The 26,495-nt window shown below is 45.5% G+C and overlaps 1 protein-coding gene across 2 annotated transcripts; it reads right to left on the bottom strand.

The window, feature by feature from the left end:
- Positions 1–836: 836 nt before the first annotated feature.
- KCNE3 (potassium voltage-gated channel subfamily E regulatory subunit 3) lies at positions 837–12,614 on the bottom strand. 2 transcript variants are annotated; one of them, XM_007080851.3, is made up of 3 exons: positions 12,470–12,614; positions 6,100–6,254; positions 837–2,659 (listed from the first exon to the last, which is right to left on the bottom strand). In XM_007080851.3, exon 3 carries the CDS (start codon positions 2,617–2,619, stop codon positions 2,320–2,322), a length of 300 nt encoding a protein of 99 aa, XP_007080913.1. In that variant the 5' UTR covers positions 2,620–2,659; positions 6,100–6,254; positions 12,470–12,614; the 3' UTR covers positions 837–2,319. The 2 variants fall into 2 exon arrangements, with proteins under 2 accessions (XP_007080913.1, XP_007080915.1); XM_007080853.3 differs by lacking the exon at positions 6,100–6,254.
- Positions 12,615–26,495: the final 13,881 nt, after the last annotated feature.

Raw genomic sequence — 26,495 nt, 5'->3', positions numbered from 1 at the left:
GCAAAAGAATTTATATTATTTTATTATTTAATCCTGTAAGCATAAGGACTCTGTGAAGGAGAGCCACTACCATGGTTAGGGACACTGAAGTCCCAGAGTTGCCACACTGGATCTGCTTCCTGCCCAATTTCCCAGCCAACCACTCTCTTTAGGCGTGTGGTTTCACCACATTTCTACCCTCAAGCTTCCCTTGGTTTGTTTTCTTCTTTTGCTGTGCCCACTTAGATCAGTCCTATCTTTTCAAAACTCAGTTCAAATTCTACCTTTGTCTGACTCCTCAAAATCTACCCAATCTCATTTCTTAAAACCCTTCTAGCCTGACCATTCATTCCTATTCTTGATTCCATTTCCTATTTGGGACTTTGGACTGGGTGGTCTCTAAAGTCTCATTCAACTGTAGACTTCTGAATCATTGTCTTCCCATATGTCAAATCTTCTTAAATAGGTCTCTACCTTCTCCTTCACGAAGAGCTAAGGAAAGCTATGCCTGGGTGGCTTAGTCAGTTAAGCATCTGACTCTTGATTTCAGCTCAGGTATGATCTCAGGGTGTGGGACTGAGTCCCACGTCGGGCTCTGCGCTGACAGCATGGAGCCTGCTTGGGATTTTCTCTCCCTCTCTCTGCCCCTCCCCTGCTCATGCTCACTCTCTCAAAATAAATAAATAAGCATTAAAAAAAAAAAAATTAAGGAAAGGCTTGAGCACATATGGGGCTCAGCACAGATTTGCAGGGAGTTAACACAACTGACTGCTCATGGGAATGAATGTGTTCTGTATCTTCCATTCAAGAAACACACAAGCATTTATTTTTATTTTTTCAAGGTGGAAGTAGCTTCCCCCCCCCCGCCCCCGATTATACAAGTAGCATACTTATGGTCAGATAAATCAAATATTACATAATTTTTTAAGTAAAAAAGGGAAAATCACAATCCTTTTTCAGAGATAATTACTATCAAAATATTCTTTCAGGGTTTTTGCTATATACAAATATGTATGTTTCAATAGGGCTTTCTGGAGACCCTTTGTACATCCCTTAAACAGAAATCAAACAGAACAGTGCGAGGTTCCAGCTGGGGATTTGTAGCTTGTAAGATATTCACTCGTCACATTGCACATATTAGGCTGAACCATATGAAAACTACTGATATTCAGCTGCTTTTGACCTACAAACACAATTTTATGGTTTTAATCTAATGTATGTGAAGACCAGAATGTCAGAACTAGTAGAGCTCTTAGAGACTTTCAAGTTGAACTGTTTCATTGTGAGGAGGTGGGAAAAGGATCAGAGAAAGGCATGACCACTCAGTTCATGTACCAGAATCCTTCCACTGAACCAGGTACCTGCCTTGCATGCTCTCCTTCTTTTAATATGGTAATCTTCTAGGTGTGATAATAACCTTCTAGAAGCAGATTTCAATTTGGTGTCAGAAAATTCTTCCCAGAGTTTAATCAAATCAGAAGAGGCTGTGTTAGAGTTAGTGATTGGAGATGTGGCTCGGAAGGGCACTGTGACCTGGCTGGAGAAGTGCACGAATCATGGAACTAAAGAGCCTTAACATTCAGGGCCCTGCACTTGCATGGCTCCTTAGGGTCTTGGGAGGGGTCTTAGTAATGTATTGACATGGCAATATGTTTTTGTAATATTTGCAAAAGCAAAATTATTTTGAATTCTTTTTCTTAAGGGGACCCCCAGGATTGTGTAAGTTTCAGGCCTGGATCCTGTCCCATGTTTAAAAAGCACTAGGCAAGGAAACCAGAGCTCCTACGTTCCAGCTATGGCACTACTCTGGCCCAGGTGGGCAGAATGGTACTTAATTTGCTTCCCTCACAGGGGGTAAAATCACAAATGTTAAATGTCTGGAAAAATATAAAATGTGAACAAATATAAATAAGTAACGTTACTCATTTCTTATCTGTGATATGGTAATCACTGCTGCTTTTCATGGTCCTTGAAGATAACGCATCAAAAAACATGTCCTCTGTGCATCTTCCCGTTTCATTTGCTTCTGCTACAACTTCCTTTTCTCCTTCCTCCAGCCTCCAGCTCCTAGCTCCCAGTACTCCAGCCGCTGGACCAGTAGTGGTTACTATCTTTTGCCACTTCTATATATTTGTTCATGGGGCTCCCAAAAGTCTACTTTTGCTGGAAAAAAAAATCTTTATCCGCAAGGCCCAGGTCTCCCAGCCCCTCTCCTCCCACCCTAATGATTTCTTCTAGCCCTTTTTCTTGTTGATCTTATAGATGGGGACACTGAGGCCTGATGTGGTCCAGCACTGAGTTCTGGTGTCTTGATATTCTGCCATTCCTGGTCCCCTAGCATCAGATCATAGACACACGGTTCTTGATGTACACGTGATAGGGATCACTGCGCTTGTCCACTTTGCGGGAGCGGGTATATCCCAGGATGAGGCTGCCCACAGTGACAGCAAATAGAAACATGACAAAGAGAATGTACATGTAGGAGTTGTCATCACGGCCAGGTAGGCTGGCCCGCCGCTTCTCTGTCAGGTTGTCTGGCCCTGGCCGGCAGAGCAGGTTGCTGTGAATAGTGGCATTTAGAGCCTTCAGCACAGCGTGCAGGCTTTTGTACCAAGTCTCAGTCCCGTTGGTGGTCTCCATGGCAAAAGGGATTGAAGTGGGCAAAGAACTGGAGGACGCTCTGTTGGTGACAGAAAAGAGAAAGGGGATAGCTTCTGTCATCTGCAGCTTGAATTCCATCCCGACTCCCACAAACCCCAGCGAAAATCCCAACATCACAGTTTATTCTACCTATTAGTTTACTTGTCTGTCTTCTCCACTAGACTGCCAGGTCAATGAAGGCAGGGACTATGTCTGTTTTACTAACTGCTATAGGCAAGCACTTAAGACAGCACCCAGTAGGTGCTCAATAAATACTTGTGGAATAAAGCCTTCCTCAACCATTGTAACCCATATTAATCTTTCTTTTTTTTTTTTTTTTTTGATTCTATAAATCACCGAGCTTTAGGCTACAAGGGCTTTAGGGATTATTTACTCTAATTCCTTCCATTTTTATACAAAGGGAAGCTGAGGCCCAGAGAGAATTAAGTGGCCTGTCCATGATCACAGAGAATATTGGAAGTAGAGCCAAGACAGAGTCCCTCTCTGTGATGGCCGGCTTACAGCTCCTTTGGCTCCCGGGCCAGCTCTCGGCAGGACTGTGTGGCACCGTCAGAAGACATTACCCAGAGTCCTCCTTCAGCACAGTTTTTTTTATATTCCATGGACAGCATTTATAAGAAGTTTGGGGATGGCTTAAATTTCACCCTACCTGGAGGCCAGAGGCTGGGTCATTTGATCTCTTAAGCACATTATGTCCCAAATGCTCTAGGTATTGCTAGCTATTTAGGGGAAATTCTGTTGGAAAAGAGGCGGTGGGGGAAACAGGGAGAGGCTGATAACCACTGAAGACACCAGGGAAAAGAAGGACAGGGTTGAACCTGAGGGCAGGGGAGTGAAAGGAACACTCAGTCTGGTTTGGAGCTTTCCTACCCCAGAGAGGGAAGAGACAGGCACCTCAACTCTCCTGCCTTCTGGCACAAAGTCACTGTGTACCTGGTGTATAATAAATGTTCCTTCCTCTTCTTCTTAGAGATCCTTAGTCCATAATATAGAAAAACATCCAAAGACAACCTTGTATCCTAATCTCTGAAAAATCATGTCATTCTCTTTAAGCAAGGCTCCATCCACACTCACTTCTTTCAGGAAGACTTCATTGAGTGCTCTCTATCCTTTAACCATATTCCACAAGCTTTATTGTTGCAGCCCTCCCTTTTGACCAGCACTTACATGTAAGGCACTGTGTGGCTATTCTCTTGTTATTGATAAGGGTATTAGCAGACCACATGCTCCTGGTCAGTAGGACTGTATCTCTCCCTCAAGTCTAGGGGATTACCCTGAGACTGGCTGGGTGTTGTGTTTCCCCAGGGGTCTACCTAGTAACTGGCTGTTCTTCCTTCAATAGTCTCCAGTAAAAATGGCTATTTTAGGGACTTTTCTACAGGCCAATCACTCAGAGTTCACTAACTGGTTCCAAAGCCCTCCTTTATCCAGGTAGATATGTCAACCTAACTGAAACTAACAAACTTGAATATTACATATGGTCTCTTCCAAACAAAAGATGACTGTTATGACCATGATCAATATTCATGAACAACTCTATGAATGAAGAAGTTAGGGGAAAGAATTTAAATAATACAGCAATCACCCAGGACTGGCCTACATTTCGTGCAAGGCCTTTGGGGCTCCCTGGTAAGTAGTACTTGAACTACCTTGTCTGGACGGAGGAGGGAAAGAGAACAAGGGCTCGTGGAGTTAAGATCCAGAAGGCAGAGATTCTCATCTACTACCTCAATTGTCAGGTAAGAAATTTGTGCCTTCTTCTTCCCTTGTATGGACCAATGGAAAACAGGAGCAGCACAATGAAATTAATGGCTCAACTCATCATTCAGCCAGTCATCATGTATGGAGGCCCACTGTTAGGCAGGCCTCATGCTGGGAGCTTGCGGAGGCTCAAACCCGGTCCCTGAACTTAGGGACATTGCCAGCTGATGTATTATGAAGGCAACAAGCCAAGGGCTACTGGGGCTTAGAGAAAGAAGGGACAAATTCTGATCAAGGCTCAGAGAGTACTCAGTGACAGAGGCATTTGAATTGGACCTCGAAGGGCTTTTAGGAAGTAGAGAAGGCAAGAAAAGCAAAGAGGTAAACAAGCATGACAACAAGAATGTTTAGAAGAGGGGCACCTGGGTGGTTCAGTCGGTTAAGCAGCTGACTTCAGCTCAGGTCGCGGTCTCATGGTTCATGAGCTCAAGCCCCACTTTGAGCTCTGTGCTGACAGCTTAGAGCCTGGGGCCTGCTTTGGATTCTGTGTCTCCCTCTCTCTCTGCCCCGCCCCTGCTCATTTTCTGTCTCTTTCTCTCAAAAACAAACATTAAAATTTAAATTAAAAAAAAAAACAACAACATAGAACATGGGATAGAGAGACTTCTCTGAAGTAGATCATGGAGAGCCTTGAGTGCCAGGCTGCAGAGTTGGAACTTTATCCTGTAGTTGGGGAAGAGCCATGGAACAGTATTTTAAAAGGGAATACAGTGATGAGATCTGTGCTTTGAAAGGACAGTCAGGCTGCCATATGGACTGGAGGAGGCAAGAATTGAGGCAGGGAGCCTAATGACAAGGGTCCTGAAATAGTTCAGGCAGAAGACACTGAGTCCTGAGTTGGGACCATGGGGATGACAAGGTGGGGGCAGGAGTTAAGATCTCACAGATGTGATTTGTGAGAGGTATGTGGGGAATGGCTTAGGGAAGAAGGAGCCTTGGACAGTTTTACAGGCAGGTAACAGATAGATGGAGTGCCTGGAGGATCCCACTTTGAATTTTTTTTTAACGTTTATTTATTTTTGAGACAGAGAGAGACAAAGCATGAATGGGGGAGAGGCAGAGAGAGAGGGAGACACAGAATCGGAAGCAGCCTCCAGGCTCTGAGCCGTCAGCCCAGAGCCCGACGCGGGCTGGAACTCACGGACCACGAGATCGTGACCTGAGCTGAAGTCGGACACTTAACCGACTGAGCCACCCAGGCGCGAGGATCCCACTTTGAAAGAAATGGGCTTCTTGCCATGTTCTGGCTTTAGTTTTCTCATCTGTCGAAATGATTATCATCGGGAGTTATTCAATGGGTTGAGTTTCAATTTTGCAAGATGAAAAAGTTCTAGAGATTTGTTGCACAACGATGTGAATACAGTTAATGATACTGAGCTGTATACTTAAAAATAGTTAAAATGGTAAATTTCATGTATTTTTTAAACCATGATTAAAAACAACAACAAAAGACTGTTATCCCTGTCCTGCCTCCCTCCAGGCTTGCTTGAGCATACACTTTTATTATGGTGAAAAAAATGTTTAAATCTAGTAAGTATGTATACACAGTACATGCAGTGAAGACGAAGTCTCCCTATTCCCAGTGGTCCAGGACTCTTTCCCGGAGCAGTCACTGTTACCAGTTTTCTTAGAAATCCTTTGCAAAGTAGTTTTAACTGACAGGGCAGAGGAAGGAGAACCTATATCTGGAAGACTCACCAAATAGTAGGCAAATTCTCTGGCTCTGAATCAGCTTCAGAAATCTCTCTGTGGGTGCCCTAAGGCTCCCCTGCCCCTCAGCTTCTTCAGGGTGTCTCTGGACACATCTGGGGTCTCAGTGTTGACATTGAGAGCTGAGAAGGAAAGGCCCAGTGCTGGAAAACAGGGGAGGAGGCAGGGAAGGAAGAAATCAGACACACAGAAAAATCTTCAGAACCAGGGTGGATCTCCTAAGGCTGGGGCCCCAAGGGTTGTGCAATAGCTTTGCTGTGCACCCCCCACTTCCCCTCCCCTTTATGCAGCAGCTGGGTCAGACCAGCCTAGGGTTGCAGTTACAGGAACTGTGCAGTGGCTAAGGGACATCTGATTGCTGTCCCCCAACCCCAGGCCCGCGATGTCTCTACTGGGTGACTTTGTGATAAACCTCAGTTTAACATGTGGACTCCTGCTCGGGGAGCTGCCAATAGTGCAGACTAAAATATTCCCTTTCCTAAGGGTACAGGTATCTTAACAGAAGTCTCTAAAAGGTTCAAAGAGCCTGAGCCCCAAGGGAATGATGTGTGTGGCAGGGTGGCAGCTGGCAGTGGGTTGATATTTTACATAGGCACAAATGATGTTTCCAATGAACCTATTTGGAGAGACTGGGTAATACATGATCACAGCATCAGCACTATCTGTAGCAAAACTCATTGTGAAAATTAAAGAAGAAAATTGCAGCGTCTGGTACCAGGTGCCGCACAGGGGTGGTGACGGTTTTATTTTTGCAGAGCAGAGGCTGGCGGGACCTTCAGAGGCCATTTCGTCTAACCTTTAGTTAACCTCCCTCATCTTACAGTTAAGGAAATGGAAACCCAAGGAGCTGTCTTGGTTCAGTTGCTACTTGTGTGACTTTGGGCACGTGACTTCCCTTTTCTGGGCCTCAGCTTCTGTCTGCATCTATAAAATGAAGGCATTTTAACTATGTAATCTGGCAAGGTTGCAGTAAACTCTAACATCCCACAAAGGTACAGATCACAAAACCACACTGTGAGATTATGGGAGATTGGACAGGTTGGTGGGAGAGGTGTTTTGGGGTCTTTTTAAGCCCCTGAATCACAAGATAAGGAAGGCTGCAGACTTTTTTCTCACAGATTAAAGATGTACCTGAGACAAGGATTAAGTTACACTGAATATTCCTGCCTAGATAAACTGAGAGCCAAGTCAGTTGACTTTGGCTTTTTTTCTTAACAGTTCATCTGTCCAGGCGATCTAGCCAGGGAAGGAGGGAGACTCTGTGCAGAAAATGAGGGTGGACGGACAGTGTGGGGGATGGGGTGGGCTCCAATGCAGGGTTCAGTGAGGGCAGTAAAAGTTCATGAAATCATTGATCCCTCAGATCCTCCTTCTGGGGCCTCTGGATAGACCTGGAAGTTTGTGGTTCTGACAGGGGAAGCAAAGAAGTCACTCTTACATTATCTTTAGGTACTGGGTTGGGGTAGGAATGAGGGCCTGGGTGCAAGGGCATTGCTGGGTCAGGAGAGACAGAAAGCTGATGAAGAATGGGTTGGTTCTCTGTGAACTGCCTCTAGGTCCAAGGATTGGCAGTTGGCAACAATGAGAATTTTGTTCCTCTTTCTGAGCTCCTTGGCTTCCCTTGTCAAGATAGTCACTGATTATAAAGTTCATAATGGGGCAGATAGAGCTCTGCTCCGGAGAGTTCTTAACTTGAAACAGAAGATAGACCAGTTAATAGGAACTGACCATGCTGAAAGAGATTGTAAAGATTATTTAGAATCTAGATTCTAGGCCAACGCCTCCATTTTGTAGATGGGGAAATGGAAGCTCTGAGAGGGAGGGTGACTTGCCCAAAATGACACGACTAGTGACGGGCAGAGCTCTGATGAGGACCGAGGTCTTTGGGGGCATGTGCTGTTAAGGTGCTCTTTCCACTACCAATGGCAACATTCCCTGGCATCTGAGTTGTGCATCATATGGAACACAGTCTTCTCGTGTCCTGTAGCATCATATCCTCTAACTCCATACTTTTTCCTGTACTGCAGATTCTCACCAATCGAGGATCTAGTAGGGATGGGGGAGGGGGGTGGATGTTGGCATGTTTTGGACGAGGAGTTAACCTTCTTTTATAATCTCATCTCCTATGGTCCTTTCTGCTCTAGACCCACTCCTGATCCCCCAAAACGCCAGGCTCACTCTCCTCTTCCACACTCTATTGCTATTTCTATTTCCTGCACCTTAACAGATTCTTCCTAAATGTTTTTTTCGTTTGTTTGTTTGTTTTTTAAGTAAGCTCTATGCCCAACATGGGGCTTGAACTCGAGTCACATGCTCCAACTGAGCCAGCCAGGTACCTCATCCCCCAACTCCCCATCCCTGTGAGTTAGAACTCAAAGGTGTCTAACCTGGGGGTGGAGCTGTAAAGCTGTCATCTGAAGGATGAACTGGGCATCTTAGGTTTTCTTTCAGGTTTCTCTGGGGAAAAATGAAACTCCGCCATCGGTTCTTTTGGTTTTCCCACTGCTCTGTTTTAGCTACTCTTTCAGAGTGAACATCTTAAGTGTTTAGAAATGTGGTAAAGAGACGTGAGGGGGAAAAAGTCACACAAAGCAGATGGAGATCCAAAGACAATCCCTGGGACCACACAATTTTGCCATTGGTCCCTCTGGTAATCTTATCACCACATGGACTGGGGAGCCAGTGGAGTGGGAGGAGGAGTTCAAGGTATGGACCTTAACAAAGAGTTGGAAGGAGACAGAGATAGAATCTGAGCTGAAAGGGATCTTAATAATTATGTTGTTAGTACAATCCCCATCCAAACAGGAAAATAGAGCACCCCCTCCCTGAGGAAACCACTTGCACAAGGTCTCACAGCCCCGTGAACTGGGATCACAAATTGGTATTGCATCCACGGACCTTTCTAGTATCAGTTCCCCGTTGCCTGTAGGAAAGTCTAACCTTCTCAGATTGTCATTGAAGCTTCTTTGGATATGACCCTGCCTCTCTCCAGTTCCCTGTGCCAACTGGTACTGAGTTACAGACCATTCTCCAAACATTCCTCACATTTGCACACCTCTTGCCTTTCCTTATGCTGTTTTCTTAGGCAGAGGAGTTTCCTTCCTCTTTTTATCTTCCTGGTGAACTCCTACTCATCCTTAAAGGCCCAGCTCTAATGTCACCTCTATAGACCCCCTCCTGAGAGACCCCCTTCCCCACTCCCTAGCCAATTAGTCTTTCCCTCTTGTCTGTTCCTAAAGTGCTTTGCATAAAACCCTATTAGAGCACTATGCTGTACTGAAAGTGTATGTGTGTATAGGTATAGATATATGTAGATATGTATGCTAAACTATGTGCTGTGAGGTGTGAGGGCAGGGACCTGTGCCTCATATACTTCTTTATGCCCTGGGCCCAAGCACATAGTAGGCACTCAAGAATAAATGAATCAGGGGCACCTGGGTGGCTCAGTTGGTTAAGCATCTGACTCTTGATTTTGGCTCAGGTCATGATCTCATGGTTTGTGGGTTCGAGCCCTGCATCAGGCTCTGCACTGACAGTGTGGAGCCTGCTTGGGATTTTCTCTTTCCCTTTCTCTCTGTCCCTCCCCTGCTTGTGTTCTCTCTCCCTTTATCTCTCAAAACAAATAACTAAACATTTTAAAAATTGATTAAAAAAAATGAATCAATGCCATTTCTTATTAGACCATCCCCTATCCAGTACACACATAGACATTCATGAAAACAGCTTACAGTACTTAAAAAGCAAGAGCAGGCCAAAACATATTTGATTTGGTCTGGGGAAGGGGTGGCTCAAAGAAAAGAAGGTGTCTCAGTCAGGTGGGGAAGTGACTCAGAGGAGAAGGAATTCTAAGACTTCTTTGAAAGCCCAGATGTTCCCTGCACCTGAATCCCATTCAATCCAAAGGGCAAACATTCTTGGCCCCAAAACACTAGCAGTGGCTTTGCCACCCTCTTCCCTGTGTACCTACTCGGGGTGTGGCCACACACACCCAACCACTGCACACACACAGTCCAATTTCCAGTCACCCAGCCTGTGATTTTGCCTTTCATGTGTGCGTTTCATGGTTCCAATCTTGGCTGTATGCTTGGGTATGTGACCTTGAGCACTGCATTTATTTCCTCTGAAACTCATGTATGAGATGGGATAATTATCCCTGCCCTGTTTACCTCACATGGGAACTGGAGGAGACAACAGAGGAAGGTGTTTTAGAAATTGCCAAGTATTATAGAAACATAAGAGACAATTATTGGGCAGTCGGGTCACCTGGTTTTCTTTTCTGTTTTTCTACCCCACCTCCAGATTACCAAGTGTTGCCCCACGCCCACTGCCTTAGTTCTCTATCCTCTGAAGAAGCCAACAGGTTCTTATTACTCTTCTTGATTCTTGACACACTTTCCTCCTTCAGAAGCCTTCCTTGTTTCTCATACTCTGATCAGCCCTTGTAGTCCCTTTCCATTGAGGGGTACCATTTGGTAGTCCTATAGTTAATGGAGAACACACAGGAATTGGAATCAAGAGACCTGCCCCTATTTGGCTGTGTCTAGCTGTGTGTCTCAGTGAAGTCAAGGCTCCACTCTGGGCCTCATGTTCCCCATCAGTAAGATGGGGGTTTTGCCTTAATTCCCTCTTAGTAGGTATTTTGAGCACCTGCTCATTCAGTGTATGGATAGAAATGTGTTTTGAAATGTATGAAGTGAGTGAGGGATGAAGAACGTTGTTGGTTATCATCTTGAGGAATCAAGAAAATATGAAAGCAGTTTCCATGCCTCAGGCAGGGGTCTCCTCCATTTGGAACCACCAAAGTTGATAGATGGCATTACAAAATGAGGACCTTACACTTTTACAATGCACCTTTGTAGGTGAAGTAGAGAGAGCCCTGGATTAGAAGTGAGAAGGCTTGGGTTTTGCTTCTCTCTGGTCCTGGTATGTTCCTAGGCAAGCTATCTCCCTGCTGCCTCAGTTTCCCCATATGCAAATTGGTGAAGATGGGGAGGAGGGAAAGGAGGAGATACTCTTCATGGGCCTTCATACAAGGGTCTGTCTGAACTCATCTACTTTCTAGATAAGAGAATCCCACCCAGGTCCAGACCTCTTTCCCCTCATGTCACACGGAGTGTGGGGCAACAAGACGGAGAGGCCCATTCTACAGGTAGTGACCCAGGAAAAGAAAGCACAAGGCATGGGAATGCAAGCTGGTGCAGCCACTCTGGAAAACAGTATGGAGGTTCCTCAAAAAACTAAAAATAGAACTACCCTACACCCAGCAATTGCACTACTAGGCATTTATCCAAGGGATACAGGTGTGCTGTTTCGAAGGGGCACATGCACCCCCATGTTTATAGCAGCACTATCAACAATAGCCAAAGTATGGAAAGAGCCCAAATGTCCATCAATGGATGAATGGATAAAGAAGATGTGGTATACATATACAATGGAGTATTACTCCGCAATCAAAAAGAGTGAAATCGTGCCATTTGCAAGTACGTGGATAGAACTGGAGGGTATTATGCTCAGTGAAATCAGTCAGAGAAAGACAAAAATCATATGACTTCATTCATATGAGGACTTTAAGACAAAACAGAGGAACATAAGGGAAGGGAAACAAAACTAATATAAAAACAGGGAGGGGGACAAAACAGAAGAGACTCATAAATACGGAGAACAAACAGGGTTACTGCAGGGGTTGTGGGAAGGGGGATGGGCTAAATGGGTAAGGGGCACTAAGGAATCTACTCCTGAAATCATTGTTGCACTATATGCTAACTAATTTGGATGTAAGTTTAAAAAAATAAAAAATAAAACAAGTTTAAAAAAAAAAAAAGAAAGAAAGAAAGCACAAGGCATACAGCCGGTAAGGGACTTGCACAGGTTTACACAACCTGTAAACTGGAACTCCAGTCTCCCGACTCCCAACCTAGACCTCTGTTATTAGCAACAGAAGGTGTGCCTTTGAAAGTCCCCAGGCGCAGGACACAATGCAGTAGCAAATGGGCAAGTCAGCTCCGGCAGAGCAAAAAGACCACGCAGGGTCCCCGAAGGGTGTTTCTGCGTGTGCTCTCGCGGCGGACCAGCCGGTGTTCGCACGCACATTTGTGGACGTGGAAAGAGCTTTCGAGCCGCGGTCCGGGGGCCTGTGAGTGCCGGTGCAAGCCCCCACGGTTTTCAGGCTGGGTGTGCCAGGAGCCCAGCTCCGCGCCACGTGGGCCCCGGGATCCCTGCAGCTCGGGTCGGGGGAGGATCAGCTCCGTACGTGAGCCGTTCCGCACCTCGGGTCGGCGTTCTCCCGGGAAGCGGGAAGACTCCTCACTTCTACCCTCAGCTGCAACCCAGCTTTCCCGACCCTGCTAGTGCGCCTTACCTGCCTCTCGGCAAGCCTCCGAGGGGTGCCCGTCCGTCGGTAGGACACCGCACTCTGTGCTCCCCAGTGCCTCCGCACAGCACCCCTTGGCGCTCGGGTGGCCAGTTAGCACACAGCTCGCCCCCTCGGCTCTGCGCCCCGACCCGCGCTCTGCTCCCTTTAACCTTCCCCAGGGCGCCTCCTCCCCCAGCCCCGCCCGGTCCCAGCACACCCACTTCTACTCTGGCTGACTTAGGGCGCCTCCGCGCAGCTGCTTGGCCTTACACAGCCGAGGGCTCCGATCCTTCCGTCTCTTGCAGCGCCTGCTTCCTGGACGGGAGACCAAATGCCTCTCACTTTGCTTCAGTTTATCCAGCCTGAGACTGATCAAAAGGCGAGGCTGAACATTGGGTGCTGGGGGAATAAGGCTTTGCTCCTAAGTGGCTGTGTGGTGGTGGGCAAGTCACTGCCCCGTGCTGGGCCATAGCTTCCTCGCTGTAAAATGGGTACGGTTCCTGGCATGCATTCTTCACCACACGGTGGTGGCTGGGGTCAGATGAGATTGTAGCATCCAAAATATTAAAGCCAGTGGTCACTGGAGAAATCATCTCACACAAACCGTCTCTTCCAGGCAGGAATGCAGAGGCCAGCTTGGGGAAGGGACTTGCCCAGGCTCACCGAGAAGCCAGCAGCGGAGCTCAGACTTAGAATCTACTATGCCACTTTCTCTCCTTCACCCCAGCTTATGCTCCTCCTTCCACGTGTCGACAGCTCCCCACATGCCCACACAACTGTTGTCCAGCTGTACCTCATGTCCCAGAACACCCTGCACTTGTGGCCACCAGGCCCTCCCTCACACTATTACTTTCTTGCTGATGACACTGCAGGCTCCAGAAAAGATAAGCAGCCAGAGGCAGCTGGAAAATGAGGACCAGGAGGCTATGGGCAGCAGAGCGGACAGTGGCAGAGAATAGCCTCTCAGGGGTTCTGTGGGAGTCCTTATCAGAGCCCTCTTTAACAGCCTCCCACCTTGGGCTAATTAATAATAAACTGAGGCCAGATCTTGCTCCCTTGTAAACAAAGATCTGTTCCAGGATATCTGGGGCCCTTATCACAGAATCTCAGGTTGTATTTAAGAAGTGCTATCATTTTGAAAAGATCTACCACATGGAGGGAATGCTGTACAAAACTGCTATTCTTTATCAAAACACAGTACTGCCATTTTATTTCTGTTACGTATTTTGACCCAGCTACTTCTTTTCCTCAGTCCGATTATCACCTCTCAGAAAAGTCATCCTGACTCTGGGCATGCAGTACCAAATTTCAGTCTGCCTAAGAATCACCTAGGAGCTCGTTCTTATAAAGTAGACTTGGATGCCACACCAGAAGTTCCAATCCAGGAGATCTGGAATGGAGCTCAGAAATAAACATTAAAAAAAAAAAAAAAAAAAAAAAAAAAAAAAAAAAAAAGATTCCCAATGATTTTGACGTGAGTGGTTCTTTTTTTAAATCTTTTTTTTAAACGTTTATTCATTTTTTGAGACAGAGACAGAGCATGAACGGGGGAGGGGCAGAGAGAGGGAGACACAGAATCTGAAACAGGCTCCAGGCTCTGAGCTGTCAGCACGGAGCCTGATGCGGGGCTCAAACTCACGGAGCGCGAGATCATGACCTGAGCCGAAGTCGGCCGCTTAACCGACTGAGCCACCCAGGCGCCCCAACGTGAGTGGTTCTTAAGATCAGCCTTGAGAAAACAGTCCTGGTTCCTTCCCCATTCTTCCAGGGCCTTGCATTTACTCTATAGGACTTTTTATTATGCTTATCAAAAGTAACTATTTGCCCACCTCATCCACTAGATTGCAAGTTCTTTGAAGATAAGGATTATCTCATTTTAATAAAATTCTAGAATCATAGACTTAAAATCACACCATCTTAGAGTTCTAGAATCATTTAGTGATAGAACCTAACTTGGAAGGACCCTTGGAGTTACCTGGTCAAATCCCTCACCTAAGAATCCCCTATATTTTATTAAAATTTTTTTTAATGTTTATTTATTATTTTGAGAGACAGAGAGAGACTGAGCGCGAATGGGTGAAGGGCAGAGAGAGAGGGAGACACAGAATCTGAAGCAGGCTCCAGGCTCTGAGCTGTCAGCACAGAGCCCAACGTGGGGCTGGAACCCACGGACTGCGAGATCATGACCTGAGCTAAAGGCAGCTGCTTAATGGACTGAGGCACCCAGGTGCCCCACCTACATTTCATTTTCGACATGAGATTGTCCAGCTTCTCTGGCACACCATTAGTGACAAGGAGCTCATTGCTTCTGAGGCAGCCAAAGTTCTGATTGTTAGGATGTTTTCACGTTTTGACAAAAACTGCCTCCCAGTTACTTCTACCCTTTGGTCCTTGTGCCCACTGGAGACATAAAGTGTATGCCTAGTTTTCGTTCCCTTTTTTGGTCCTTCAGAAATTTAAGGTCTGTCCTCCACTTCCCCTGCTCTGGAGTGAGAATGGAGCAGGAACCGTGTTAGAGAAGCCAGGTGCCTAAGGGGTTCTTGGAAAGTGGACTGAGATGCCTCATTTTCTTTTTCTGTGCCTTGCAGGTTTGCAATGAAGCTTAGATGACCCAATGTGTGTAACGGGCCCAGAGCTGGGTCCAGCGTGATGCATGTGCTTAATAGGTGGCAGCTCCTATTGTTATCAGATGAGAAAAGAAAGGATGGAACAGAGTTTCTGTCTCAGGAAGACCATAGTCTGAGAACAGCCTTCAGGGGACTCTCAAATCCAAAGAAATTGGAGACAAGGCCCTGACCTGAGGACAGGTTGGGCAGGGGAGTGGGGTGGGATGATTGAAGGGGTCAGGGAAAGACTCACCTGGAGATAACACCTCCTTTAAGTCTTTGCTCAAGTGCCACCTTCTGGCTGAGGTCTTGCCTGACCATCCCATATACAAATCCTAGTCCCTCCTTACCGCTGCCCTCCCTAACCCCTTTCTCCGCCTGGTTTTTCAGTAACATTTAACATCATCTGATATATTTAACTTAAAAAAAAATCTTTTGCTGTTGTTTCTCTTGCTGCATTCCTCAGCTGAAGCTCCCAGCTTCTGTCAGCCCTATCTCAGAGCTCTACTTGTTTCCGCGTTCCTGTAACCACCCTCTTCCCTCTCCCCTGCAGGCCTGGGGAGGTAATGGTGCCCAAATGTTTCAAGCCCCAGGGTACTTCATGATCCTTGTGGTTTCCCTACTCCCTGCCCACCTCTTTGAATAGAGCCTCCTCAAATTACTGACCTGAGATGGCCATTTGCTTCCTACAGGACCTGGCTGATACACAGGCCCATTCTCCTGCAGCCCCTTGCACTTCCCTTGAACACAGGACTTACCAGTCTGTCTTATAATTGTCCACTTTATATGTTGACTCCACACTTAGAACGTACGCTCCTTGAGGGCAGTAGTCAACACTGAGTCTACACAGAGTAGATCTTACTGAGAGTTTGTTGAATCAATGAATCGATGAATCAGTGTCATGAAGGGGAGATCACTGGGAATTACGTTATCAGGGAAAACTTCCAAGAAGAGATAGAACCTGAGAAAGCCTGGAAGGATAATAGCATGCTTTTTAAACCTCTAGACTAGACTTCTCCTCTGAGCACTAGACTCCTATATCTGACTACCTACTTGACATCTCTGGATGACATATTGGGGTTGGAACCCTTGACTTCCTTCCCTGGCTCCCCTCAGTCTTCATTCTCTCAGTAAATGGAACGATTATCAATCCAGTTTCCTGTTTGTTTTCTCCAGAGAACTCAACCTAGTCTCCTATTTAGCTGTGTACTGACATGGGGTCTGCCTTCCCCATCAGACTGTAGGCACTACAAGAATACAGTCCAGGTGTATCTTTTTCTTTCTTTCTTTCTTTTTAAAAAATTTTTAAATTTATATCCAGGTTAGTTAGCATGGAGTGCAATAATGATTTCAGGAGTAGAATCCAGTGATTCATCCCCTATGTATAATACCCAGAACTCATCCCAACAAGTGTCCTCCTTAATGCCCCTTACCCATTTAGCCCATCACCCCTCCCACAACCCCTCCAGTAACCCTCAGTTTGTTCTCCATATTTATGAGTCTCTTATGTTTTATCCCCCTCCTTGTTTTTATATTAGTTTTGCTTCCCTTCCCTTATGTTCATCTGTTTTGTATCTTAAATTCCACATATGAGTGAAGCCATATGATATTTGTCTTTCTCTGACTAATTTCACTTAGCATAATACCCTCTAGTTCTATCCACGTAGTTGCAAATGGCAAGATTTCATTCCTTTTGATTGCTGAGTAATACTCCATTGTAGTATATATCACTCTTCTTTATCCATTCATCCATCGATGGACATCTGGGCTCTTTCCATACTTTGGCTATTGTTGATAGCTCTGTCATAAACATTCGAGTGCATGTGCCCCTTCAGAACCAGGTGTGTCTTTTTCACCATAGAATACACAGGCTATAACTCAATGTCTGTCTAGTGGGTTGGGGGAGAAGGGTTCAGAGGTAGGGTGAGCACAGATTGTATCTGTCAACAGTGCTAAAAGCCTGGGTTACTAGGGAAAATACAGCATGAAACACAGAGGAAGCTTAATGGTCACATCAAGTTATTTTATGCCATTACTCATCAGCAGCCCGTACTTCTGTGAGTTGTCTCCTCTTGGCCTGTCAGTTTGACCCTCAGAACACTTTGTCTCCTTGTTCCGAGCATCACTTTTCTCCTGCCTCTGCAAGCAGCACAGAGCAGTGAAAAGAGCACTGGAAGAGGTACAGCAAGGGCGGGATGGTGTGGTGTCAGGAAACTAAAGATCTCTGTAGCATCTTCTCCCCACCTCACCCTCACACATGCTATGTCCTGGGAAGCAGCTGGTCCAGAACACTGCCTCTGGGGTCCAACAGAGCTGGGTTTGAATCCTAGCCCTGACACTTATTGGCTGTGAGAGTTTAACCTCTCTGAGTCTTAGTTTCCTTATCTGTAGAATGGGGATAAAAGTAGTTACATCTGTGAATTGCAGTAAGATATTATTTCTAAAGTGCTTTAGCTGGTACCTGGCACACAGCAAGTGTTACATAAAGAATAACTATTAATGAGGGCATGTTGTTCATAGTGGTATGAATATGGACATTTAAATCTTATGATTTAAACAATAAAGGAAGGCAGAAGAAAGTAGGATAAGTTAGGACTGAGATGTACAGAGGAAGTGAGTGTCTCAGTCAGGAGTCATAATTGCAACAGACAGAAAATGCAGCTCAAACGGACTTAAGCAGAAAATGGTATTTATTGGCTCATGTAATTACAACAGAGGACTGACTTCAGGCATGGCTAGATCCAGGAGCTCAGATGATGTCTTCATGAAGCTATTTGAATCTTTTGGCTCTGCTTCTCTCACTGTTGCTCCCTTCTCAGGCAGGATCCCACTTTGTGGTGACAGGATGGCTGTCTGCAGTTCCATGTATACACTCTGTTCTGTCTGCAAAGCCAGTAGGAAGAGCTCCTTTCCCCCCACAACCCTCCTGGCAGAAGTCTGGGTCTGACTCGTATTGTCCTAAAAGAGGCCCAGTGCCCATCTCTGCACCAGTCACAGAAAGCCAGGGAAAGAGGCTGGCAGGGGTGTCACCTTTACTCAAACCACATAAGCTTGGGTGGGAGAAATGGGTGAAGGTGTTCAGAAGGTGCAAATTCCAGTTATAAAGTAAACAAGTCACAGGGACATAATATACAGCACGGTGACTATAGTCACTAATACCGTGTTGCATATTTGAAAGTTGCTGAGAGTAGTTCTTAAAATTTCTCATCACTGGGAAAAAAAAGTTTGGAACACTGTAAGGTGTTAACTAGACTTAGAGTGGTGATCAAATTGCAATGCATATAAATATCAAATCATTATTTGTACACCTGAAACCATTATGTTCTATGCCAATTACACCTTAATAAAAAATAACACATAAACATAAAGTCGGTGGGAGTACAATTCCTAAGGAAGATATGGGTGTTATTAGGGGAAGTAGGGTAAATGGACATTTAAGTGAGCAGACAGGGAGGAGGGAGGAGGACACCCAGAGATTCACAGCCATGCAAAAGTGAGAAGAGGGGATTAAGTGTGCTGTGAGCACAGCTCACACATCTGGGGCAGAGGGAGCAGACATGTTCTATGGATCCCAGAGAGAAGACCCAGAACTGTGCTTAGGGACGGGGGAGTCACAGGACCCAGATCTCCGCTCACTGGGAACAAGAAACAGGCTGGCCAGAATACGCTTCCCATCACTGGAGAGGTGTGCAAGCAGGGTTTCCTTTTCAGAGTTGCTATCAGGGAAATTTTCTAGATGGGCTCTGACATGCCTTGCATTCCCCAAATCTGAAATCCTATAGTCCAGAAATCAGCTCCTCCCCACCTCCCATCTTAATCTGTTTTTCTCTCTTCTGAACTCTTCTCTGAGGGGAATGCTACATCCTTCTTGCTGATATGTTTACGGGATGTCTGCAGACAGTCTGGATTCGAATTCTGGTTCCTGCAGGAATGTGGGACCTAAAAGGAACCACTTGTCCTTTTTGGGGTTGTTTCCTCCTGGGCATAGGAGGGGATGAGGTTGTCTGATCTCTGGGTCCCCTGCCGGCTCTGACCTTCCAGTGCTCTGTCAAAAACTCAGCCTGGCCTTCTTGGGAGGGATGGGACATAGCACAGTTCTCAGGCCAACCAGGTGTGTTGGCTTTTCAGCATCTCAAAAGCACCAACTGTCTCATTTGGTTCTTTCCCCTGACCTATGAGGAAAGCAGAGTGGGGGTCATAGGAGTGCTGTTTAACACACGGCCTTTGGAGTCCAGACTTGACTTCAAACCATGGACTGCCTCTAACTAACTGTGAACTTGGGCAAACCTTCAGCTGAGCCGCTCTCCTCTTTGTAAAACAGTCAGTAATTCAACCTTGTGGGTTTGTTATTTGCTGTGAAGTTGACATAAAGCGTGTAAAATGCTTAGCACAGCCTTGGATCCCTGTGGGTCAGGCTGGAGAGAGGCGTCTGTGGTGGAATGGAGTTGACCTGAGTAATGCTATCCCCTCACAGGAACCCAGTACTTCACAAGGCCCAGCGTGCCCCCAGCCCACCTCTGGCTGCAGGTGAGAGCTGGGTGTCAGCATTCTGGTAGGAAACAGAAGGCTCCCTGAAACTGGGTAATTTGAAGAGAGTACGAGGAAGGTTCAGGAAACCAGCAAGCAATGGTGCCACCCCCCTGGCTAGCCAGGGTGGAGAGAGAGACACAGTGACTAGGCCCAGAGAGCAGGGGAGGAAGGGGTTACAGGAAACCGCAGAGGGCAGCAGGCTGGAGCTGTGGCTTTTGGTAGAGGCTGTACCCAACCCATGCTGACCCAGCAGGGAGAGAGCTGAGGAAATAAATATCCTTCTCTGCCCCTACTCCCTCCCTTCCTTATAGTCGTCTACCACTGTCTCCCTTTGCTCTAGCGCAGATGGGAGCTCCAGAGCAAGGAGGCCTGTGGTAGTGGAGAAGGGTGGTGAGCACCTAGTGGGAGAGAGTACAGGCAGTGGCAGCAGTCTGATGGGTGGGAGCCTGCCCCATTCCTCTTTATCCTGCTCTACACGAAGGGGGCGGAGGGAGGGAGTAGGAGAATGAAGGAATATGGGGGAGGCTGTGAACGCAGGCTGTTCACCCTAGAAAGAGGCAGGAAGACAACCTGGATTTCCTCAAATACCCACCTGCTCTCTATCCTCTCCAGGCCTTTGCTGTGCTAGTCTCTCTGCCTGGAGCACCTTCCTCCGGGGGCTGGCTAACTCCCCCCTTACATGCTACCTCCTCCTGGATCAATCTGTGCCTGAAGCTAGCCCCAGACTTGTTTAGTTTTGAGTTCTAAGATACTCTTTTCATTTGAGCTAGTTTGAGCTGGGTTTTTTCTTACTTAGAACCTAGAATTCTAATTCAATGTCACCTTGAGCCTTTTCTGCCCCCCTCCTCCCTTTTAAAATCTGTCACTTCTTTTATGTTTCCACAGTACCCTGTGCAAACTTCTCTCATGGTACTTGTGACAGTTTATTGTGAATTGTTTTTACAGGTGTGTCTCCTCCACAAAGCTATGAGCTCCTTGAAGACAGGAACCAAGTCGGATCCATCCTCCTCAAGGCCCAGCACAGGCTGACAGACCTCACACTGGCCAGACCATACCAGCCATGTTATCTTCAATTCCAAGCAACACAGATTAAACGCACATTAGCCAATTAAAGCCTAATGAGATAAGGGCAGGGGTGCGGAGTCTGGAAGCCATGTTCTGTGAAGAACAGAAGAATCAGGAAAGAAAACATGAAGAAGAGACCATTCCCGGGATAGAATTCATTTGCTGACTCAACAGGCCATTTCTGGGCACCCCTTCTGCATGAGGCCCTGGGCAGGTCCCCAGGAGGCCACAGAGGATGCAGCTACAGTCCCTGCCTGGAGAGCTCACAGTCAGACATGGAAACAAGTAACTATAACACGCTGTGGTTACTGCCTTTTGAGGGGGATGTAGAATGAGGCCAGGAACGGACTCTCAGAGGAGGCCTTGCAGGGGGTAGAATTATGACAGTGTCAGAGGTAAGTTTCAGTTTAGAGTGACGACTAACTTTCTCACAATCAGAATCACTCAGGAATGGAAGCTGCCTGCTCCATATCTGAAAGAGCTGGAAGCTGTGAGCATGGCCACTGTGACTGCTTCACAGACCTGATATCCATATCCATCAACAAAAGAACCAAATGTGGAGGCTGTAGGAAATTCTTCACAGTAACATAGACATTAAACCTGCTTCCTTTTACATGCCAGGTACTCGAGTACAAACATGAACAAACAGTCTCTGGATTAGAAAACCTCACAATTTAGGTAAACTGCAAAAAACATTAAGACTTTAGTCTTATACCTGTGTCTCTTGAATTTGAATAACGTATGGATCCCCCCAAAATTATTGAGGCAGTCAGTGTTGGCAATCTAAATATGTTCAGATTTAAACTCGGTAAAAACTAATGCAACCATAAAAGTAAATCTTTTAGGGGCACCTGGGTGGCTCAGTCGGTTAAGCGGCCGACTTCAGCTCAGGTCATGATCTCGCGGTCCGTGAGCTCGAGCCCCGCGTCGGGCTCTGTGCTGACAGCTCAGAGCCTGGAGCCTGTTTCAGATTCTGTGTCTCCCTCTCTCTGACCCTCCCCTGTTCATGCTCTATCTCTCCCTGTCTCAAAAATAAATAAAACGTTAAAAAAAAAGTAAATCTTTTATATATAATTTTGTATTCAATACAGACTGTTAGTGAATATGAAAAGAACTAAAAAACTAATAAAATGTCAATAACAACACTAATGCCACTGGTCTTGTTGAGTTCTATAACCATACTCCAGCTAGTAAGTGAAGGCATGACAGAATCAGAGTATTACATTTTATAAACTCCTAACAAATTAATGGATCTAGGGAATGATCATCACAAAAAAAGGAAAAACATACTGTGTGCCTTAAGAACACTCCACCACCCAGGAAGCCAACTTGCCCAAAAGAAACCATAGCTGAATCAGATCAAGTATCTGGTTTCACCTTTCAATCTTCAGGAAACACAGGAGAAAAAGATTTTTTTTTAAGTTGTGGGAGTAATCTGTAGGTGAAAAGAGACTAAAGAGACACTTATGAGACATGACAAATGCAGTGTGCAGACCTTGTTTGAATCCTGATTTGAACAAACCAAGTGTAACCAAAAAAAGCAAACAATTGGGGAAATCTGAGTATTAATCGAGTATTTGTTGATACCGAAGTATTTTTCCTGTGTAATAATGCTATTGTGGGTTGTTTTTTTTTGTTTGTTTGTTTTTTGTTTTTTTGAGTCCTTATCTTTGGGGAATACATACTGAAATATTTATGGGTGAAATAATATGGTATCTATGATTTGCTTCACAATAATTCAGGGAGAAAGCAGGAAATAGGTACTAGTTTAGACAAACTAAGACTGGCCATGAGTTGATGACTACTTTAGGGGCCTGATGGGTATGTAGGGGTTCACTGTCGTATGCTAAAAAGATTTTATACCAAAAAAATTTCAAAAATGAGAAAAAACCTAAGGTGCTAGATCATTTAACCTTCAATTTATTTATTTATTTTGAGAGAGAGACAGTGCAAGTGGGGGAGGGGCAAAGAGAGAGAGAGAGAGAGAGAATTTGATAGCATAGAGCCTGACATAGGACTTTATCTCACCACGGCGATAACACAACCTGAGCCGCTGTCAAGAGTCGGAGGCTTAACTGACTGAGCCACTCAGGTGCCCCTAAAATGCTGGAACATTTAAAATTCAGCCATCTCCCTTGTACATTATTGGAGTATAAATTGGTATAACTTTTATGGAAGGCAATATGACAATATCTATTAAAATAAAAACACACATATCCTTTGATTCAGAAAATCACTTCTAAAAATGCAACCCATGTACTCACCATGTGTGATGTAACACATACACACAGACAGAAGGACAGACAGGCATGCACGCGTGCACACACACACACACACACACACACACACTTTTATAAGGATTTTCACTGCAGCCTTGTTTGTAAAAGCAAAAGATTAGCAATAACCTAAATGTCCTCAATAGGATCCTAGCTAAATAAGTCATAGGAAATCCACTGAATGGAATACTCTGTAGTCAGTTTTAAAAATGAGGTTGCTCTTTATATATTGATCTGAAACAGTCTGCAAAGTGCAATACTGTGTCTATAGTATGTTACTATATGAAAAAGAATGTATATATATAATCATGCACACTTACAGATGCATAAAATATCTCTGAATTATATAAAAAAGAATTTACCACCATTTGGGCCTCCAGGAAAGAAACTGAGTTTACAGGGGAAAAGAATAAGAGCAAGACTTACATTTCAGTGCTACCATTTTGTACCTTTTTAATTTTATCCCATGTGCATGCATTACCTATATTTTAAAAAACATTAAATTCTAAGTTTTAAGCAAAATGAAAACAAAATTAAGACATCCAAAAATATAACTATAAAGATTATGTAGCAATGTGGGAAAATGTACGTAATGTTTGGTTACATTTGGTACATAATTGTACCCACATAATTACAAGTACATAAATTACAGGTACATAAAATACAAGTACATAAAATGTCTATTCATGATAAAGTACTAGCGACACGCAAATGGATGGGATGTGTTGTCAGGTGGGAGTGCAAGTATTGTTTTCTTTTTAAAATTTATAGGTGTTACAATATGGTAGGGTTATGTGTATGGCAAATTGTAATTTGGCAAAAAGGAAAATCAGACTGAGATTGCAAAGATCTGATTTCCATAGGGCTTTCAGAGAGAGGCTTTCCCCAAGAAGTAAGGTGTACTGGGTCACAGTGCCAAGAGCTGGTTTGATTTGGTTTCTTGCCAGCCTCACTGGAGGAACAAGATGTTGAACCAGACACAGCAGCTGGTCACAACCTTATGTTTAACACTCATTTACCAGACCCTGAACAATCTCTTTATGGGGAAAAGATTCTGCACAAACAAGAAGAGGCCTTCTGGAGGTGCTAAATATCCTTCTTCATACGCTCAGCTTCCTTCCTGGAGGAAGGGCCCCTGTGGGAAACCGGAGGTGGGCTCTGTCCAAGCAGGAAGAAGAGCCAGGAACCCACAGCAGTGGCTTGACCTGATCCCACAGGCCTGGCCTCAATCCTACTCTGACCTTTTGCTCTGCATCCTCTTGGCTCTGCTGACCCACAGCCCACCTGTTCTTGAAGGCTTGGCTCTTCCAGGATGCCCGGCATGCTCACCCTTCAGAGGCTACTGTGGAAGAGTGGAGAGACCCAGCCTAAGAGCCGGGGGCTGACTCTGCTTCTTACTAACTGCATAGCCTCAAACAAATCACTTAGCCTTGATGAGCCTTGGTTTTCTCATCCTTAAAATAATCCTACCTAGGGGCGCCTGGGTGGCTCAGTCAGTTAAGCGGCCGACTTCGGCTCAGGTCATGATCTCACTGTCCGTGAGTTCGAGCCCCGCATCGGGCTCTGTGCGGACAGCTCAGAGCCTGGAGCCTGTTTCAGATTCTGTCTCCCTCTCTCTGACCCTCCCCTGTTCATGCTCTGTCTCTCCCTGTCTCAAAAATAAATAAAACGTTAACAAAAAAAATAAAAAATAATCCTACCTAGGCTGCTCTGCTGCCAGAGGAGTGAATGAGATTGCCTGTTGTTTCATTCTGGGCCCCCAACTATTTCTCTGCCTACTGCCTTTGTGCCTCCTTGCCTGCCCTTCTTTGCCCATGCCTCACATTTGTCAGTCTTCTGCCCTTCTCTTCTGTCTCCAGACCTAAAACATAACTCATCACACCCATGCTCCAGATCCACAAATCCACTGCCTCTTGGTCCTCTCCACTTGCATCTCCCAAAAGTGTTTCAAACTTGATTTATCTAAAACTGAACGAGTTATCTTCCTCTCCAAACTTGGTCCCCATCCAGTGTTTCCCATCCCAGCAATACCTCTAGCATCCACCTTGTTGCTCAAGCCAGAAACCTGGGGGTTTTCCTTGACTACTCCAATATTAATGGATGATAGCAGCAGCAGCAGCAGCCATCTTCCACCATGCAGCCTGGGAAACAGAGAAAGCTGGACTGAAGCCAGATAGAATGAAGCAGACACCAAAAAGCCTGGCAGGGAATAGGAGAGAAAGGACTATCTGGGTTCCTAAAGGGCTACATGCTCCAATTCTATTCTTGAGCCCAGTGGCAGACCTACCCTTGCATTTTATGAGGCCCTCCCCAGTACCTTTTCCAATAATGCCTCCATTGTCACTCTTTTATTTATTTATTTATTCATTCATTCATTCATTCATCTATCTATTTATTTTTGCATAAGTGAACTTGAGTGGGGTTTCTACATTTGCACATACAAGACTCCTAATTACTATATACGTATTATATCAGTCAGAATAGGCTAGATTATGCTGTGGTAATGAACAATGCCTGCATTTCAGTGGCTTAACCATACCACCTGTCCAGCAGCAGCAGGGGCCTCTGCTCATTGCAGTCCCTCCGGAAGCAGCCGCTATCCTGAATGTTGTTGGTCACCGTTCCAGAGGGAAAGAGAAACCCCAAGGGTCTGACACCAGCAATTCAATGCTCCAGCTCAGAAGTGGCATGTCCCCTCCATTCATAACTCATTGATCAGAACAAGTTACTTGGCCCCACCCAACCACAAGGGAGCCACAAAGTACCATCCTGCCTGAAACGTTTTTTTAAAAAATTTTTTAATGTTTATTTTATTTTTGAGAGAGACAGAGACAGAATGCGAGTGGGTTAGGGGGAGACAGAGAGGGAGACACAGAACCTGAAGCAGGCTCCAGGCTCTGAGCTGTCAGCACAGAGCCCAATGCAGGGCTCGAACTCACAAGCTGTGAGATCATGACCTGAGCTGAAGTCGGACGCTCAACCGACTGAGTCACCCAGGTGCCCCCTGCCTGAAATATTTGGTGAACATTAATAACTACCATACATTTCCCGCTGCCTATTCTGTGTCAAGCCTTGAGCCTAATGAGACAGGCTCAGGAAGGCCAGGTAACTCAGTCACTACACCATGCAGAACGATTCCCAGTGATCCAGTTGCTAAATGAGAGAATGTACTTAAGAGGGCTAACACAGTACCTGGTACCAAAAATAAATGGAGTGAATGTTTCTTTACCAGTCTCTGGAGGTATTCAAGATCAGGCTTTATGGTCAGTTGCTAGGGTTGCTAGAGAGGGGAGTCGAGTACTAGATGGGGAGCAACACTATGCACAGCCTTCCAACCATGAGAACCTAACTCCACTTTTCCCGGGAATAATTGTTTTCCTTCTTGGCAGTAATACTACAAAGTAATTATCAACTACTACTCACCTCCCACATTCCTACAACAGTACTGTTGGCTCCATGGAGGGAAATAAAAGGCCTAGAAAGAATATAGGTTAATGATGGGTGGACAAACTAGCAATCCACGAATACTGACCAAGTGTCCATGATGGAAAGCAT

The sequence above is a fragment of the Panthera tigris genome, chromosome D1 (genome assembly GCF_018350195.1).
Source record: "Panthera tigris isolate Pti1 chromosome D1, P.tigris_Pti1_mat1.1, whole genome shotgun sequence".
In the NCBI taxonomy this organism is placed as follows: domain Eukaryota; kingdom Metazoa; phylum Chordata; class Mammalia; order Carnivora; family Felidae; genus Panthera; species Panthera tigris.
The sequence above is the reverse complement of the archived record's forward strand: the minus strand, read 5'-3'. Positions and strand labels throughout refer to the sequence as shown.

Coding starts and splice junctions, on each gene's coding strand:
- KCNE3 (XM_007080851.3), bottom strand. CDS start 2,619: ATGGAGACCACCAACGGGACTGAGACTTGGTACAAAAGCCTGCACGCT.